Genomic DNA, 15,107 nt, shown 5'->3' with positions numbered 1-15,107 from the left:
TTTTTGAGCTCAATACGCACTCTTCTTTCTCAATACGCAAGCTAACGACTATCATATCCTTTTAACACATATGTTCAAGTGCAAGGAAAAAAATATGGCTTCTTTAGAATAAAAAAATTACGGGAGATATTCATCATTTTCTACCCCGGTATCCAAATATTTATCGTCTGAATATCAAATCGTGCATAGCACATTCACATGTATCGATCCCGTGTATTCATTTTAGTGTCTCTGCTGTACAGTGTAATTATTAACCAGGCGATGTCGGTGTGGGGGGTCACTGGTGGATATGGTACCTTATTATCTTGTTTCATCATAGTTACTCTAACATCTTTGCCTCGTCCAGCATCCATGTCTGTAGTGGTGCTGGCTTCTGATGACACCACAGCTCTCTGTTTAAACTTCTCCAATGCTTGGTCTATGCGTGGTGTTACAATATTTAAGATGGACTCCTGCAAAGAAAAGGGAAAGATTTTGTTACTAAAATTTTAGTCAATAGAATTACAATCGACTTGTTTGATACTTAGTGAATAAACGATAGGATTTCTTGTTTTTACTATCCTCTACTATGTGATAGACGACAGGCAAGTCCAATATTTTGAGTAGTATGCTGGCACAGAATTTACATTGACATAGTCTTGCAGGTTTGGAAACTTAATTACAACAACAGGAACTACAAAATATTTTACAAAAACTATTGTTATGAAATATTAAACCCGGGGAGGGTACTCAAGCTTGGCTTGGGTGGAAGTGCGCCGCTGTGAATTTGAAAGTTTACCATCAATATACCAATTTTTCAAGAAATTTGGACCCATCGATATACCAAAATTCAAAATTTGCGGCCAAATTTAACACAAATTGTCTTAATTTGTACAACTTTTCCCCAAAATTTTGGCACAGTGAGGCAAAATTGGGCCGCTATTTCCTGAAAAAATTGAGAAAAAGGACCCATCCATATAACAAAATTGGCCTAGAAAAAGGGGTCATTGATATACCATAAGGCTGAAAATGCTACCCATGTTTGTGGCACGTCCCTGTATGGTCATTTGCACTAAGTACCCCTCCTCCCCGGGATTAAACAAAGCCACTGTCCTCTCACCTTTCCTTGCACAGTGCTTGATTCAGAACTTAGTAGGAAGTCCAAATATTGTTCTAAACCTGCAAGGGAACAATAAGGTAATTAAAGCACTCATAATGCAATGATTAAAACAATGAAAACAGACAAAACAGTCAAATCTCAGCATCACGCAATAATGAGATTGGTCCATGAAATCCGACAGGCGAAACTGCTACGCACGTACCACCTATTTTTACGCCCTTTTGCGAAGCCACGCAAAGCTCTATCACGTAAGGCACGCAATGCTGGCGTGATTTTAGACACGGCACAATCAAACGATCGCCATCATGAATATGCAAGAATTCACAGCATACAATGCATAGGGACTTTGACTGTTGATAAATAGTCTGTAGTAGTCTGTGATCAGGGTCAGAATTTTGGCGTGAATCAGAGAATCAATTCTCGCAAAAATCCTCGTAAACAGATTTGCGTGAATCAAAGTTGATTCCTGCAAACGTTTGTAGTTTACACAGAAGTTTATTCTGCAAGATTTATTCTGCAAGAATCAAGATTGATTCTCGCACTGTGAAGCGAAATTCTGACCGTGTGTGATGGTGGCACTGTATGCATTTGACAACTTTCACAGGTTTAATACTTAAAGAAAATGTCTTTTGAACAAAACCAAATATTTTACTCACTATTGACAATTTTGCCTATCATAGGATGTATAGTCATAGAATGATGATGGATGATCCTTACTTCCGGTTGGATGTATCCCGACTGTAGAGGGTGTATTTACAGCCAGGAGAGGATCATACATGTGACTTAGGTAGTGGGCCCCCTCGTCTCTGTTCATGACGTTGTTCACAATGCAAGCTTAGACGTCAAAGAATCTATATGGATCAGGAGAGAAGAGGAACCAATGTCATGAACAGAGAAGGGGGTCCACTTTCTAAGTCACATGTATGATCCTCTCCTGGCTGTAAATACACCCTCTACAGTCAGCTTATGGAATAAAGCTGTATAATCCTTTAATAGAAGTAATTCTGTGCAATGATGAAGAATAAACCAAAAATTCCACAAAAAAGAAAAATGTTTTTACCACATGCCTAAAAGTGAATGTAAACTGAGGTCAAAGTGGCCTCAAAGAGCACTCTCTCCATGTACATAAACTTGCATGAAAACAACCTCTTGACAAAAATGCCCATCAATTAAAAACATGCATTTTTTTTAACAAATAATAATTGCACAAACTAGTCTTTTTAATTCTGTCTTTGATTATGAATTACACACCTGGAATATCATCCAAGTCGCCATCTTTAACAACCTGTCTACTATTCCTATCCATTCCATCTAGCACCTTCAGTCTTGGAAGCGAGTGTAGAACAGATGCTCTGTATCCTACAAAAAGAAACAACAAATCAGTTAGTAGTTACTGGCTATTGTATGGAAGAACAGCTGTTGCAGAAGTATATATTATATTCCAGTTGCAGGCACTAGCTCCCCCTGTGGAAGATTTTGGAAATATCTTCCACACACTATTTAATTTTGACACTGAAAATCACACTGAAAACCATTACTCAGTATTTCAGTGTAATTTTCACTCTGGCTATAGAGTCATTGTGACGTCAATGCCGCCATCTTGTGGGTACGGGTGCCTTGTTGCTAAGATCACCGTGAAGAGGTGCGTCAAGCGCTGCGACTTCCGCGTAATCGGGGGCGTAATGTCTAACGCATGACATGCAGAACGGCAGTACCCACAAGATGGCAGATCCCGCGGAAAAGGCTGACGGCCTCTATTGTTCAGGGATTAATGTTCATAACAATAGCATGGTCCAATACATTTCAGTGTGATTAGCACCATTCCAGTGGGATTAATGAATGACCACTCATTTTCAAAGTGTTTCATTCCATTTTTCAGTGTGATTAGACCATAGAGGAAAGAGATAAACAGAGAAAGTACCACCAGTCAAAGTCCATTAGTCCCTGTGTATTGTATGCTACCAGTTCTCGCATATTCATGAGGGCCGATTGTTCGATTGTGCCGTGTCTACCAATCACGCCAGCGCTGCGTGCCTTTGCGTATAAAAGCGATAGAGCGTTGCGTGCTTTCGCGATTACGCGAAAGACTGTGAAAATACGCTGAAATTGCGTAGCAGTCTCGCCTGTCGCATTTCATGGAACAATCGGCCCTCATTATCGGATGAGGCGGAGACTTTGGCTAGTGGTACGCGCTCTGTAGTCCTCTGTGGATTAGACATTGAAGCCATATTATAACATTTCTGTAAAAATAGATTAGTATAAGTATATTTTCCATAAATAGCTTTTACTGTCAGATATGTCCCCTTTTAATTTTGAGCCGAACAAGTGAGGTAAAGCATAGAAAATTGGAATTTACTACTAGCTCCCATGCATGTTACTCCCGGTTTGTAATACTGATACGATCCTCGGGTGTGTGTGTATGTGCATCCCATACGCCGTGTAATGTGCACTGTGCATACGTGTTCGACTAATATTTCCATCGTAATAATAAAACGCCGGTTCCATCGTTTTATTCAAAATCTCGGATTTTGACAAAACTACAGCACCTAAAGTCTAAAGTACATTACAATTGTGTAAAAACCAGAATTTTAAAAAAAGATTTGAGGGCGTTCTCCTCAGCAAATGTTAAACTATGGCTTTAAGCTGATAACAAAAGAACTCTTTTCAGTGCTATTCCCCATAGAAGTGATGATGTAACAGGATTAACTACCATAGCAATTATTGTTTTAACCTATTATAGGTTAAAACAATTTTTGAATATATTGCCCTATACAAGCAGCTTGCACTCATCACCTGTGTATGTCTGCAATCATAAATTGAATACAATACCACTCTTTTCAAAGATGCTAATCTTACAGGTGCGACCGTGCGAGTGATCAGCATGATATGAATATTCTATAGAATTACAATCCAGGTCTTTATCCCTGTTCTTTGACATCTATGGTTCAATGCAGAGGTACCGCGTGAACGTTCTAGTGTAGTGCAATATAATTATTCAAAAGTTGTTTTAACCTATTGCTATGGTAGTTAATCCATCATCATTTCTACGGCGAATTTCAGTCTAGTAATATAGATACTTCTGCAAACTTTGAGACAAACCTTTTTTTTGGCCTAATCAGGGACTAATTTACCTGGAAGCTGACATATGGGGTTGCTACTCCCATCATGCATCAGTGTAAGACTGGTCAAATGAACCAGACCCCTCAGACTCGTAATCAGGTGTTCCACTGACCCTATCTGATTCCCTTGCAGTTCCAGATGGCTTAATGCATAACTGGATCCGTGTAAATCAGCAAGACCGCTTACATCGCTAATCTTGTTGTATGATAGATTCAGTCTTGTCAAGGACCTGAAATATAATGCAATATATTTGTTAAGCATGACCGACAAGAGGTCATATACACACAGCATCGGTACTCAGTCTCAAAGAACATGTGAGAGACATTAATTCTGATGTAATTTTCTACCGCACCATCAAAATCAGAGTGTTATGAGTTTCTAAAAATCCTTTATAGGGGGTCCAAGTATTTGACATGTTCGCTGGGAATTAACAGAGGGTGTTCTGAATGTAAACATGTGACGTCACAGGTCACCCAGTCTATACCATTATAGGTTACTCACCTTAATATAGAATTTGGCATATTCCACAAGGTTGGGGCCAAGGCTTTGTGGTAGCCAAAAAGACAGTGGCAAAATTATAAAGTAGTTATGGGTGCCAAAGCAAATGTGCGCACCTGTTCAGTATCAAAATATCTTGTACGGTATTACTGTGCAGTATTGACAATTTGTGGTATCGCTAAACGCTTCATATTATATGATAATACAATTTACTCACCTTAGACCGGCCAATCCTGTGATAGCTTGTATACCATTACATGCTAGATTCAATGTCCTGAGCAATGTCACTGACTTCAAACCTTTAATAGCTGTAATTTGATTGGAGGACAGATCTAGATGTCTAAGTGTGTGTAACTCCTGGATGCAAAAATGTAAGAAGGAAAAAATAAAAGCATTGGTTATCAAATGATAATGATTTACCATAACTGCTCTGTTTAATCAAGAGGGGTCTCAATATGTGGTCAGCGGGCCAGATCCGGTCCGCCGATCAATAATTGTGTTGGCCCTTAAACAGCTCTGGAATATACAATATAAAACGTACATTAAATTGAAACAAACAAGGTGTTTTTGACCTTAATCTTCCACAGAGGGAGTTACAAATAGGGTTACCAGTTACATAAATGTGTGACTCCATTCAAAATCTACACCCCCTGTGTGAAAGATTAACATTGCATTGTCTACCATAGCGGGTGTATGGTTTTCATGGGTTATTCCAGCTGAAATCCGATACACACCCTCCCTATGGCATGGCCTTCATCTTCCACAGGGAGTGTAAGTTTCAAATGGGGTTACCCGAATGGGTGACTCCACTTGAAATCTATACCCCCTATGTGAAAGATTTTATCATATTGTCTTCCATCAGGTATATGGTATCCAGCTGAAGTCCATACACATACATGGATTCTCCCTATGACATAACCTTAATCTTCCATGCAGGGAATGTGAGCTCAAATGGGGTAACATGAATAGTGACTCCATTTGAAATCTACACCCCCTGTGTGAGAGATAAAGGTCATGTCCTCCATATAGAAGGTGTACATTGTATATGGTTTTCAACTGCAATAGCCAAATAAGTAACACTTCTCCTACCTCTAAATTTTCAATCTGTGCAATCTGGTTACAGTGCAGATTTAACGTCTGGATATTCGCGCCGAATAACGGCACATCCAAAAGACTTTTGATGCCTGCATCAATCAGACATAATTCATGATCTGGACTAGCGCCCTCATCATGGTAGGGTGCGTACGCCTCGTTAGACCCTGGTAGATCCACACCCGTCAGTCGCACTCTCAGTCCTGATGACCTTGATGGTGGGTGATACATTGATTCGCTTCAATGCAACAAACCTCCTTGTATAATTTTTTAATATGTATGTCGGTCATCCCATATATTTAAGACCTGAAAAAGAAGGGAAAAAGTGTTAAATATACAACAAGTTTTTGTGTTTTTAATATATAGGCCTATACATGTGACATGATCAAGGGGAATGAGTCGCATGTCGGCAATTTTCAATTAGAAGTTTTTCACATCATTTTCTGGCAATTTATAAATGCTACATTTTGATGCAAACCCCATCAAAATCGGACATCTAGTTATGAGCAATTATGAGCAACTTATCAATGGCTGAAAACAATATAAAACAAAACAATTTGAACACTGTTTTTGCCAATATCTCAAAAACAGTATTAGCGACATCCGACTCATTCCTCTTGATTGTGTCACATATGTGAGTGGACGCGGCGAATCAGCCGTAAACTCGGCAAATTGTATTCTGAGTTAAAGTGTAAAATGTATGTGAAGGTTGTATTCATTGGTGTATCAATTCGTTGCGACAAGTATCTTATCAAACGCTGTTTAAATCAATCAATAATACTACTGCTGAAGAGGATAATAAGTTTCTACCTATTTCTATAGAATAGTTCTTGTCTTTGTTTGCTTTGGCTAAATCCTGTTCAAGTGGTAGATAACAAAGCATTGTATTTTGTCTAGGTATGTATAATCAACAATGAACAATGAGAGGATATTTCTGAACCTCGTTGACTTGGGGATGATTTGAAATGACCGCCAATTATGACTGTTGGATATTTATTACCAGAAATGTAGAAAAAGAGACACATGTAGAACCGATAACAAATACAATTTTGTCGAAGGAACAGAGTTCAACAAATCATAACCCCGCTTTTGGATATCGTTTGAAGTCAAATGATATACCATTTTAAAGCTTATGGTATATATTTTCTAAACACGAAATAAAACAAAATTGACCGCGGCCGACTTTACGGCTGATTCGCCGCGTCCAGTCACATATGCAACGTTATAATTTGTGTTCATGTCATATTCTCTCAATGATTTCAAAATGGATACAAATTCAATGCAACAAAAAATAAAATTTTACAGATAGGCATCTGACAGATAACCTGCAGTGAATTTCTGGTCATCAACAACAGTTTTGGGCATCACGAAGCCAGGTTTACCACTTGTATTGAACATTGGACCAAGCCTTAGGCCCTATAAAGCCAAGTACTAATTCTTCCTCCTATTTGTGCTAGCCTCATATGTACAATGATACTCGTATGTACATTTTTGAGGTATGCGTGCCTTCAAAGTTGGCACAATGTGTGCGTCCGCGTTGGTACTTTAACACTAGGATCATTCATGGTTGACCTTAGAAAAAAAATATATATTTGCACGATGTTTTGTGTTTTTAATATGAAAATTGATCCTGGCTTTGTTTTCATGTCATACTCTATATCAAAATGCATTGAATTTGAATTGGGGGGGTCAACCATGAATGATCCTAGCATTTAGGTCTCGGTCCAGGGACACTACAAAACCAAAAAAAAAAAAAAACTTTTTTTTTCAATTTCGAGTTAACTGTTATTCAGATTTCCTTTTACAAATTAAGCGTATTGTTCCCCGTCCAGCACATATTATTTTGCACATGGTCCAATGCACACGCTTGACGTCGCGCACATATATACGCGATGTTTAATTTGTAAAAGGGAATCTGAATAATACTTTACCTAGTCGGGATTTTACGTTGTCACTATTACATTCGCATGGACGGACATTTTTTTGCAGGCTCGCTAGGATTCTAGCGAGTAGATTTCTTGCAATATTTGGCTTATTATCCAATTTATATCCTTCAATGTACCTGTAATCGTTAGCATATCAAGCGCGGTCAAAGAAAGTTTTTTGAGGTTTCTGATCGTCACGATGAAACATTTTTTAAAAACCATGACTTTCTCAGTTCTCCCAGCCATTTTGTTTACTCGTTGTTATCGACGTCACCAATTAGTCTCGACCCCACTTGTGCAACCGTGCAACGTGTTACGTGGCTGTATCGCGAACACGACTTGACGACAGAAATCGGCTGTAAATGAGGTGGGTCATCTCGTGACTTGCATTGTTTCACCACTGATCACGCTCGTCGGACATAGGGGGGTCGACAGCTTGGAAATTATCTTTTAAGTATCAGAAATTCCAAGTTTAATTTACTTGGATACATTGAATAAGATAACTATGATTTTGGAGATCAGAATATGATTGTGAACTCGTACCAATTTCATATAAATTGACAAAATATTGTTGAAATGTTTGAGCTGCGCAAAAAGTTAAGTGCGTAAATCCCATTCACACACAAAGTGGCATAAGCCAGTCTCAGTGTACAAACGGCGTACACGAGACTGGCAAGCGAGTCTAACTTTACCCGGTTTATAGTTGTTTTTTTATACCCGCCGAAAAAATGCGCCGGGTACCGTCCCGGCACAAAATTACCCGAAAATCACCGGCACAAAATTACCCGAAAATCACACCTCTAAGTGATATACCATTTTAAAGCTTATGATATAGATTTTCTAAACACAAAATAAAACAAAATTGACAGGAGGTGGAGGAATTTACGGCTCATTCGTCGTTTACGGTCACCTTATTATTTATAGCCCATTGAATTGGTGCCGAATTCAACAGCCTTGACACGATTATGAGTGTACGAGTCGAGTACTGAAGCATACAAAACACGGATATATCGGCCTTTTTAAACAATACACACGCTTCTTAATGACATTAAGATATTCACTGCTTTACCTCTTATGGAGTATCTTTTGATTTAAAGAAGAAACATGCATAATTTCAAATGAAAACGAAGATAAATACTGAAGTTGTTGTCAATCAAATCTACCGCTGTCAGCTCAATTCGCGATATATCGATACGTCGATACTCGATTATCGATCTCAGCCAGCCTGGGCCTAGGAACTTCGCCCCAGTGCACGTTCATCCCCATACACTTTCATCCCCTGTATTTTAAGTTCACCCCATGCCAACGGTCACTGGATGAATTATGAAGAAACCCATCGGGAGACGATTTTTTCCCCCAGGCATACTGTGCACTGCAGGGGTAGTGTTTGAGCAAAATGCACACCATGCCCACAAGGTGTGCTTCCTCCCTAAGCTCATGTTGTCAGCGCCAAGGACTTGTAGAGTTGGTACTGGTAATTGATTTCATAATACACCATGAGCTACCATGGGCTTTCAGTTATTTTTTAAAATCTGGGAAAGTCCATTTATTTTAGGTTTGTACTGCAAATTTATACACAAAATGTAAAAAGAAATATATAATATTGATACAAATAATGCCACTTCTAGCTTTATGATAGTTAAACTTGATTTCCCGAGAATGTGATATAGTTCTTCCTATATATAGTTGAACATTTCTTAACAAAGCCATTAATTTTTTTTTAATGAAATTCAAAGTTGGTCCTTTTTAAAAGTTATGATTCCCAAATAGCAGTGACTTAAACAGGGGAAGCATATGATTGGTTTCTTCTGATCTGTGTTGCAGATCATTTATCCCCCCATTCATTTGTGTAGGGCCAGATTTAATCCAATTACAACCCCGTCAAAGCTTTAATTCGTCCTACACAAAAATTCTGACCTGACTAAAAATCTGAGGGAGTCCAGTAAAAGGATACTTTGACCATGGGTCCTAAGAAGAGCATGAATAGAGAAAAAGTAAGGAGGGGGGGGGAAGCCCTGATCAAGGCTAGTTCGCCCACCCCTTGATTCTCAGCTCTACGGCTATCCGGGAATGTGGTGATGGCAAAATTAGGTGACATAGGTCATTATAAACTTCTCATATTAGCTACGCGACATACGGTATAGAAACGTGTTCATCGAACAGAAATGCTCAAAACATAAACAGTTTTGTGTTTTGCTTACAAGAGCTTTGAAACTTTTCTCGAAAAGGCGCTTTACAAATGTTGTAGTATGTAGTATGCAATATGTTTATGTCCTTTCACTGCTGCGCGGCTCATTTCGCGGTGCGAGCTATTATACTGAACCTACATGGAGTAACTATAGAACATGGAGATAAATTAAAAAGTAACTTTTCATTAAATTGGATCCGGTATTGCAGGTGTTATTTGAAGTTTTAAAATATAAAAAAAGGAAATAACTGTTGTCAGTGTTGATAGCACAATGTCTGAAAAAACTTGAAACTTGAAATGTCAATATATTTTCGTTTCAATATTCGTATAAAGTTAGAGTTAACGATTTTATTAGCGATTGGGAAAAGCATCGGGAGAGAGTTGAATTCGGTATTAGTTACGCCTGGTGCATATGTTATTTGAAGTAATGTTGTTAAGTATAAAACATTGTGCTAACGATTTCAGAAATCTCGTGTTTTTTGTTAATATCTATGTATAGTTAATTTGACGTGTCTTATAAAAAAATCAACTCCGGAAAAGCTTAAGCATGAATGGGGGGTTGGTTGGTTGGGGGGTGGATATTACAGTGGTTTATCAATAGGGTATGGTAAAAAGTACAACTTAAAATCATAGTGCATCCAATGACGTTGAAAAACATAGATCGCTGAGCTCGAACTGGTATGTTGCCGTTTCATTGACAATCACGATCACACACTGAGCAAGTAATCAGCATCAAAAATCAGCATCAAATACAACTAAAATGGTAACAGAATTTACTCTAGCATGTACAGATTATTAAAAGTAATAAATTACATGTTTTTGCTGTCCACTGTACTGTGTACCATTGTTTTATCAAAAAAGTGCTGAATCAGGCAAGCATGCCGGGCGCTACAACATCGGCGACTGAAGCCGAAAAGGGGTAGAATCAAGGAGGTTAGATATAGAAAGGAGAGAAAATAGATTACGTAATGCTTTGTTCCTTTGATGCCGATTTGATTTTCCGAAGGCCAGTGTTGTGAGTCGGTAAATTACCGGTTAATTTACATGGTAAATTACCGGTAATTTACCGCCATCTTAATTTACCGTGGTAAAATAGGGTAAAATAAGTAAATTAAAGCCATATTATAACATTTTCAAACAAAATAGATAAGCATTTCTTTGCCATAAAATGTTAGCTTTTACTGTCAGATATATCCCTTTTATTTTTGAGCAGAACAACTACGGCAAAGCAAAGAAAATTGGAATTTACTACCAGCGCACATGTCGCCAATACGTACCACTCCTTCGGTCATGTTATAGTACGACCTTTTGTTGTGTATATCACCGTCCCGCACGCCGTGTACGTACTGTGTGTTATGAACATCGTATATGCGTTCGACTAATAATTCCATCGTAATAATAAAGCGCCGAATCCGGCGTTTTATTCAAAATCCCGGATTTTGACAAAACTACAGCACCTAGAGTCTTGATTTTTGCAGGCCATATTGGTTTAATAAAGTACAATTTAATCGTGTAAAAAAATGAATTAAAAAAATTCAGTGAGGGCGTCCTCCTCAGCAAATGTTACAATATGGCTTTAAGTAAAATATGAAATGAAAGGATTTTTTTATTAAAACTTCAAATAATATTGCTTTTTGTTTTGTTTTTTTATAGTAGATGCCAATTTTGTTTGCAATATTTGCTCAACTTACTTAAAATAATGATTTTGTAGACCCCAACAACTTAACTGCCCATAGGTTCCATACTGTACTACATAGTGTACAATAGACTAAAGTAGCAAGTAGAGAAAGTGTCAGTTATTGTGCATTCAGCTGATCAACATGTTCATTTACTGCATTTTAACACTCATTATGCAAGAAATAAACACCTCATTTATGAAAGCACTGAAAGCAGCAACCCCTCCCAAACCCCCTTGATCATGTTGATGGTACTTCAGATTTTGAGGGGTTAACCATGGCTTGACTATGTCATGAGCTTTCTATATTTTATAAACATAATGGCTGTTTTGATTTCACATCATTCTGAATATAAATGCTCTTTGTCTCTGTTTTACCAAAGTATTCCCTTCATTTTCATTTTGCTTGTGTGAATTAGTTTTTGTTTCAAATAATTATATTCCCTGCATATTTTGGGTACCACTGTAAAACATCATCATCATTCATTCTACATGTAAGTTGTGATTAGCATCCTTGAAGTATAACTTTTGACAAGTTTACTTTTAACCAGATCCAAATATTATGAATGACCAGGTTAATTACCGTCAGTCATGAGATAGGGTCTACAGTGGACATTTCAATTGAATGAACACAGCCTGACAATTTTTTTTTTTTTTTTCAAAAACTGTGTTCATTCAATTGAAATTCCTAGCATAAAATGTTCTACCATGAAAATGAAAACGGAATGTAGTTTTCTCTGATGTTATAGTCCAGGACTCCTGTGCCAAGTGGCTACACAGGCTGAGGCTCTGTGTCCATGTGTTGTTTAATATGAGAGAAAACATTGTTCAAACACTTGTTTAAAATGTACGTAAATTACTACATGACTTTTGTTTCACTTCTTACAACTTCAGCTTTATTTATGAAGCTGATTTTCATCTGGAAAGGTATATTCAACAAAACAGGACTGTGTTCAAGTGATAGCTCAAAAGAATTGAATTTTTATTGTTCAATATAACTCTTTTATAATTTACTTAATTTACTTATTTTACCATTTTTACCGGTAATTTACCGTAATTTACCGGTAATTTACCGCCATTTTTAATTTACCGGTAAATTAACAACACTGCCGAAGGCTATTCATCGAAAAGTACCATTTGTTCGTGACAAAGGACTTCCGCCATTAAATCGGTAAGTGACCTGACAGCGGATTAACGCTGTGATAAGTAGGCTACTGTCAATAAGTGATCAAACGAAAGTCGCGTGAAAGCGCCTGCTAGAAAGAAAAGTACCTTTTTGACCAAAATAAAGCTCCGAAAGACCCTTGATTTTGATAATTTCAGCTCTAAAAGACCCAAAAATTGCTCATTCCTCATATTTCTTGTTTTTTCAGGCGATTTTCAACCAAAAAGCCAAGAAAGACCCTTGATTTTGACTTTTCGCAGCTCCAAAAGACCCCATTTTACTTGTTCACAGCCCGGTTCGCAGCTCCGAAAGACCCCTTTTACCGGTACGCCGTCAGCTCCCAAAGACCCACCACCTCAAAATTCCGGGGGAGCATACCCACCAAAATTTTTTGATGTGCCCCCCCCCCCCGGGGTCTACATGGTATAACTATAGAACATACTATAGAACATACTTGAAAAATATCAATATACCTAGTACTTTTACTTCAAATATAACCGCATGTAAATTTAACATGTGTTTAACGATTTGATTAACAATGTAATATATGTGAGAAATGCACCAGCGATAAGATTGAATTCAGTATACGAATGTTGCTTTTACAGTAAACCTGCGTGTTAACGATTTCTAAAGTCTCATGTCTTTTAGTAAATTTATATAGTTAGTTTGATTCGCGTTATTAAAATCAACTCCGGAAGACCTTGAATGAATACATGCTCAAATGTGCACATGCTAAAATTATATATTGCAATGAAGAAAGAAGAAATTTTTCGTTGAGCATTGAGTGTTGTATGATCAAAAGTGCAACATAAAATCAGAATGGAACCGAGCTCGCACGCGACAGTAGGTGTCATCCCACATCATAAAGAACAAAATTGCAAGATAAAATAAAGTGGCATTTCGTATTTTATAACGTCCTCTTTTTAAAATATGTTTCAATAGATATCTACTAAAAAAGCTTAAAAAGGCTGATTTCGTCGGGTTCATCACATAATGACATATCGTGATTTTTGGTAGTTTTTGCAATTTTTGTTATAATAATAGGTTTTAAATGGCATTATCTTCAATTACGCCAAATCCCAAAGCTAAATTAAGTAAATAACTAGTAATTAACTAATAGTGGCGTATCTACTATACGTATCACAGAGCGGCGTATAGTCATGATAGTAGATACGCCGTACGTGATGCATTTGTTCCTATTTACGGCATATTTTCCGTTTCACACACTGACATATAACTTTGGAATCCTTTTTAACCCTTGTTAAAGCTAAAATATGAAGTAAATATAGTACAATAAGGTGCTTTAAACACTTGGGAACAGTTTTCATACAATTTGAAATTAGTGCAACAATACAACAACAAATCGACATTTTAGTAGCCATTTTGGCGGCCATTTTGGATTCCGGTTAAAATGTTGGTAGTTATAACAGTCAAACAATCAGACAGGTAGATTGGTGACAGATCATTCAGTGACTTGTAGATGTATAAGAGGATTTTGAATATGATGCGTTTTCGATGTGTAGCCAGTGGAGGGAGTCAAGAAGCTCGGATGACGAGTGGCGGCGAGGACTTGGAATACACCCCGGGGGGAGCACTCAAATGTTTTTTGGTAGAAAATTGGTGTATAGCAATATGTTTTGGAGTTCTTCAAATCTACCAACTTAGAACTCAACTTTTTCTATATAATTAATGAGATATAAAACTTTGATTTTGGTCTATTTGCTGGGTTTTTTGTTAATTTTGTGTTTCACATGCAGCGCTATTCAACGAAGAAAGTTACTTTTTCCCATTCACTAGTGCGTCACATACCGATCTATACGGTGATCCACGCATCAAACAAAAATCAGTTTTGGAATCATTGAGTTTGAGTTTGTTTTGTGTCATCCAGCAACGTATTTCTTCCACAAGATGACAGCTTGAACAGAGCATTAGCTGCTTCACCTGGAATACTGGGATTGAATATGAAATACAATTGAATATCATCTGCGTAGAGATGATATCTAATACCATGATTTCGGATTATTGAGGAGACAGGTTGAGCATACATAGTAAATGCTTTTGGACCAATGACCGATCCTTGAGGAACGCCATAATTCAGAACATGAACATCAGATATTGAACCATGTATACTGACATGAAATGTGCGACCGGTCATATTATGATTTGAACCAATTTAGAGCTGCGCCTTTGATACCAAAGTCAAGTTCAAAACGATCTAAAAGAATGTTATGATCAATGGTATCAAAGGCAGCAGATAAGTCAAGCATGACCTATGTGAACTTGGGCTTACGAGCAGCTGACTTTTGCGGTCAAAATCGCCAAAAACCTATTCTTTATCGTGATGG

The 15,107-nt window shown here is 37.6% G+C and overlaps 1 protein-coding gene across 1 annotated transcript in view; it reads right to left on the bottom strand.

Annotated features, from left to right (window-relative positions):
- The window catches only part of LOC140146544 (leucine-rich repeat and coiled-coil domain-containing protein 1-like), a 58,707-nt gene extending 49,813 nt beyond the window's left edge, over positions 1-8,894 (bottom strand). The window contains exons 1-7 of the mRNA XM_072168420.1: positions 8,804-8,894; positions 5,807-6,115; positions 4,935-5,074; positions 4,231-4,448; positions 2,351-2,458; positions 1,100-1,158; positions 297-452 (exon numbers count right to left, since the gene is read on the bottom strand). Of these exons, the coding sequence (XP_072024521.1) occupies positions 297-452; positions 1,100-1,158; positions 2,351-2,458; positions 4,231-4,448; positions 4,935-5,074; positions 5,807-6,040 (915 nt within the window). The 5' untranslated portion in view covers positions 6,041-6,115; positions 8,804-8,894. The remainder of the gene's footprint in view (positions 1-296; positions 453-1,099; positions 1,159-2,350; positions 2,459-4,230; positions 4,449-4,934; positions 5,075-5,806; positions 6,116-8,803) is intronic.
- Between the last annotated feature and the right edge of the window lie 6,213 nt (positions 8,895-15,107).

This window comes from Amphiura filiformis, chromosome 2 (genome assembly GCF_039555335.1).
Source record: "Amphiura filiformis chromosome 2, Afil_fr2py, whole genome shotgun sequence".
Taxonomy (NCBI): domain Eukaryota; kingdom Metazoa; phylum Echinodermata; class Ophiuroidea; order Amphilepidida; family Amphiuridae; genus Amphiura; species Amphiura filiformis.
The sequence above is the reverse complement of the archived record's forward strand: the minus strand, read 5'-3'. Positions and strand labels throughout refer to the sequence as shown.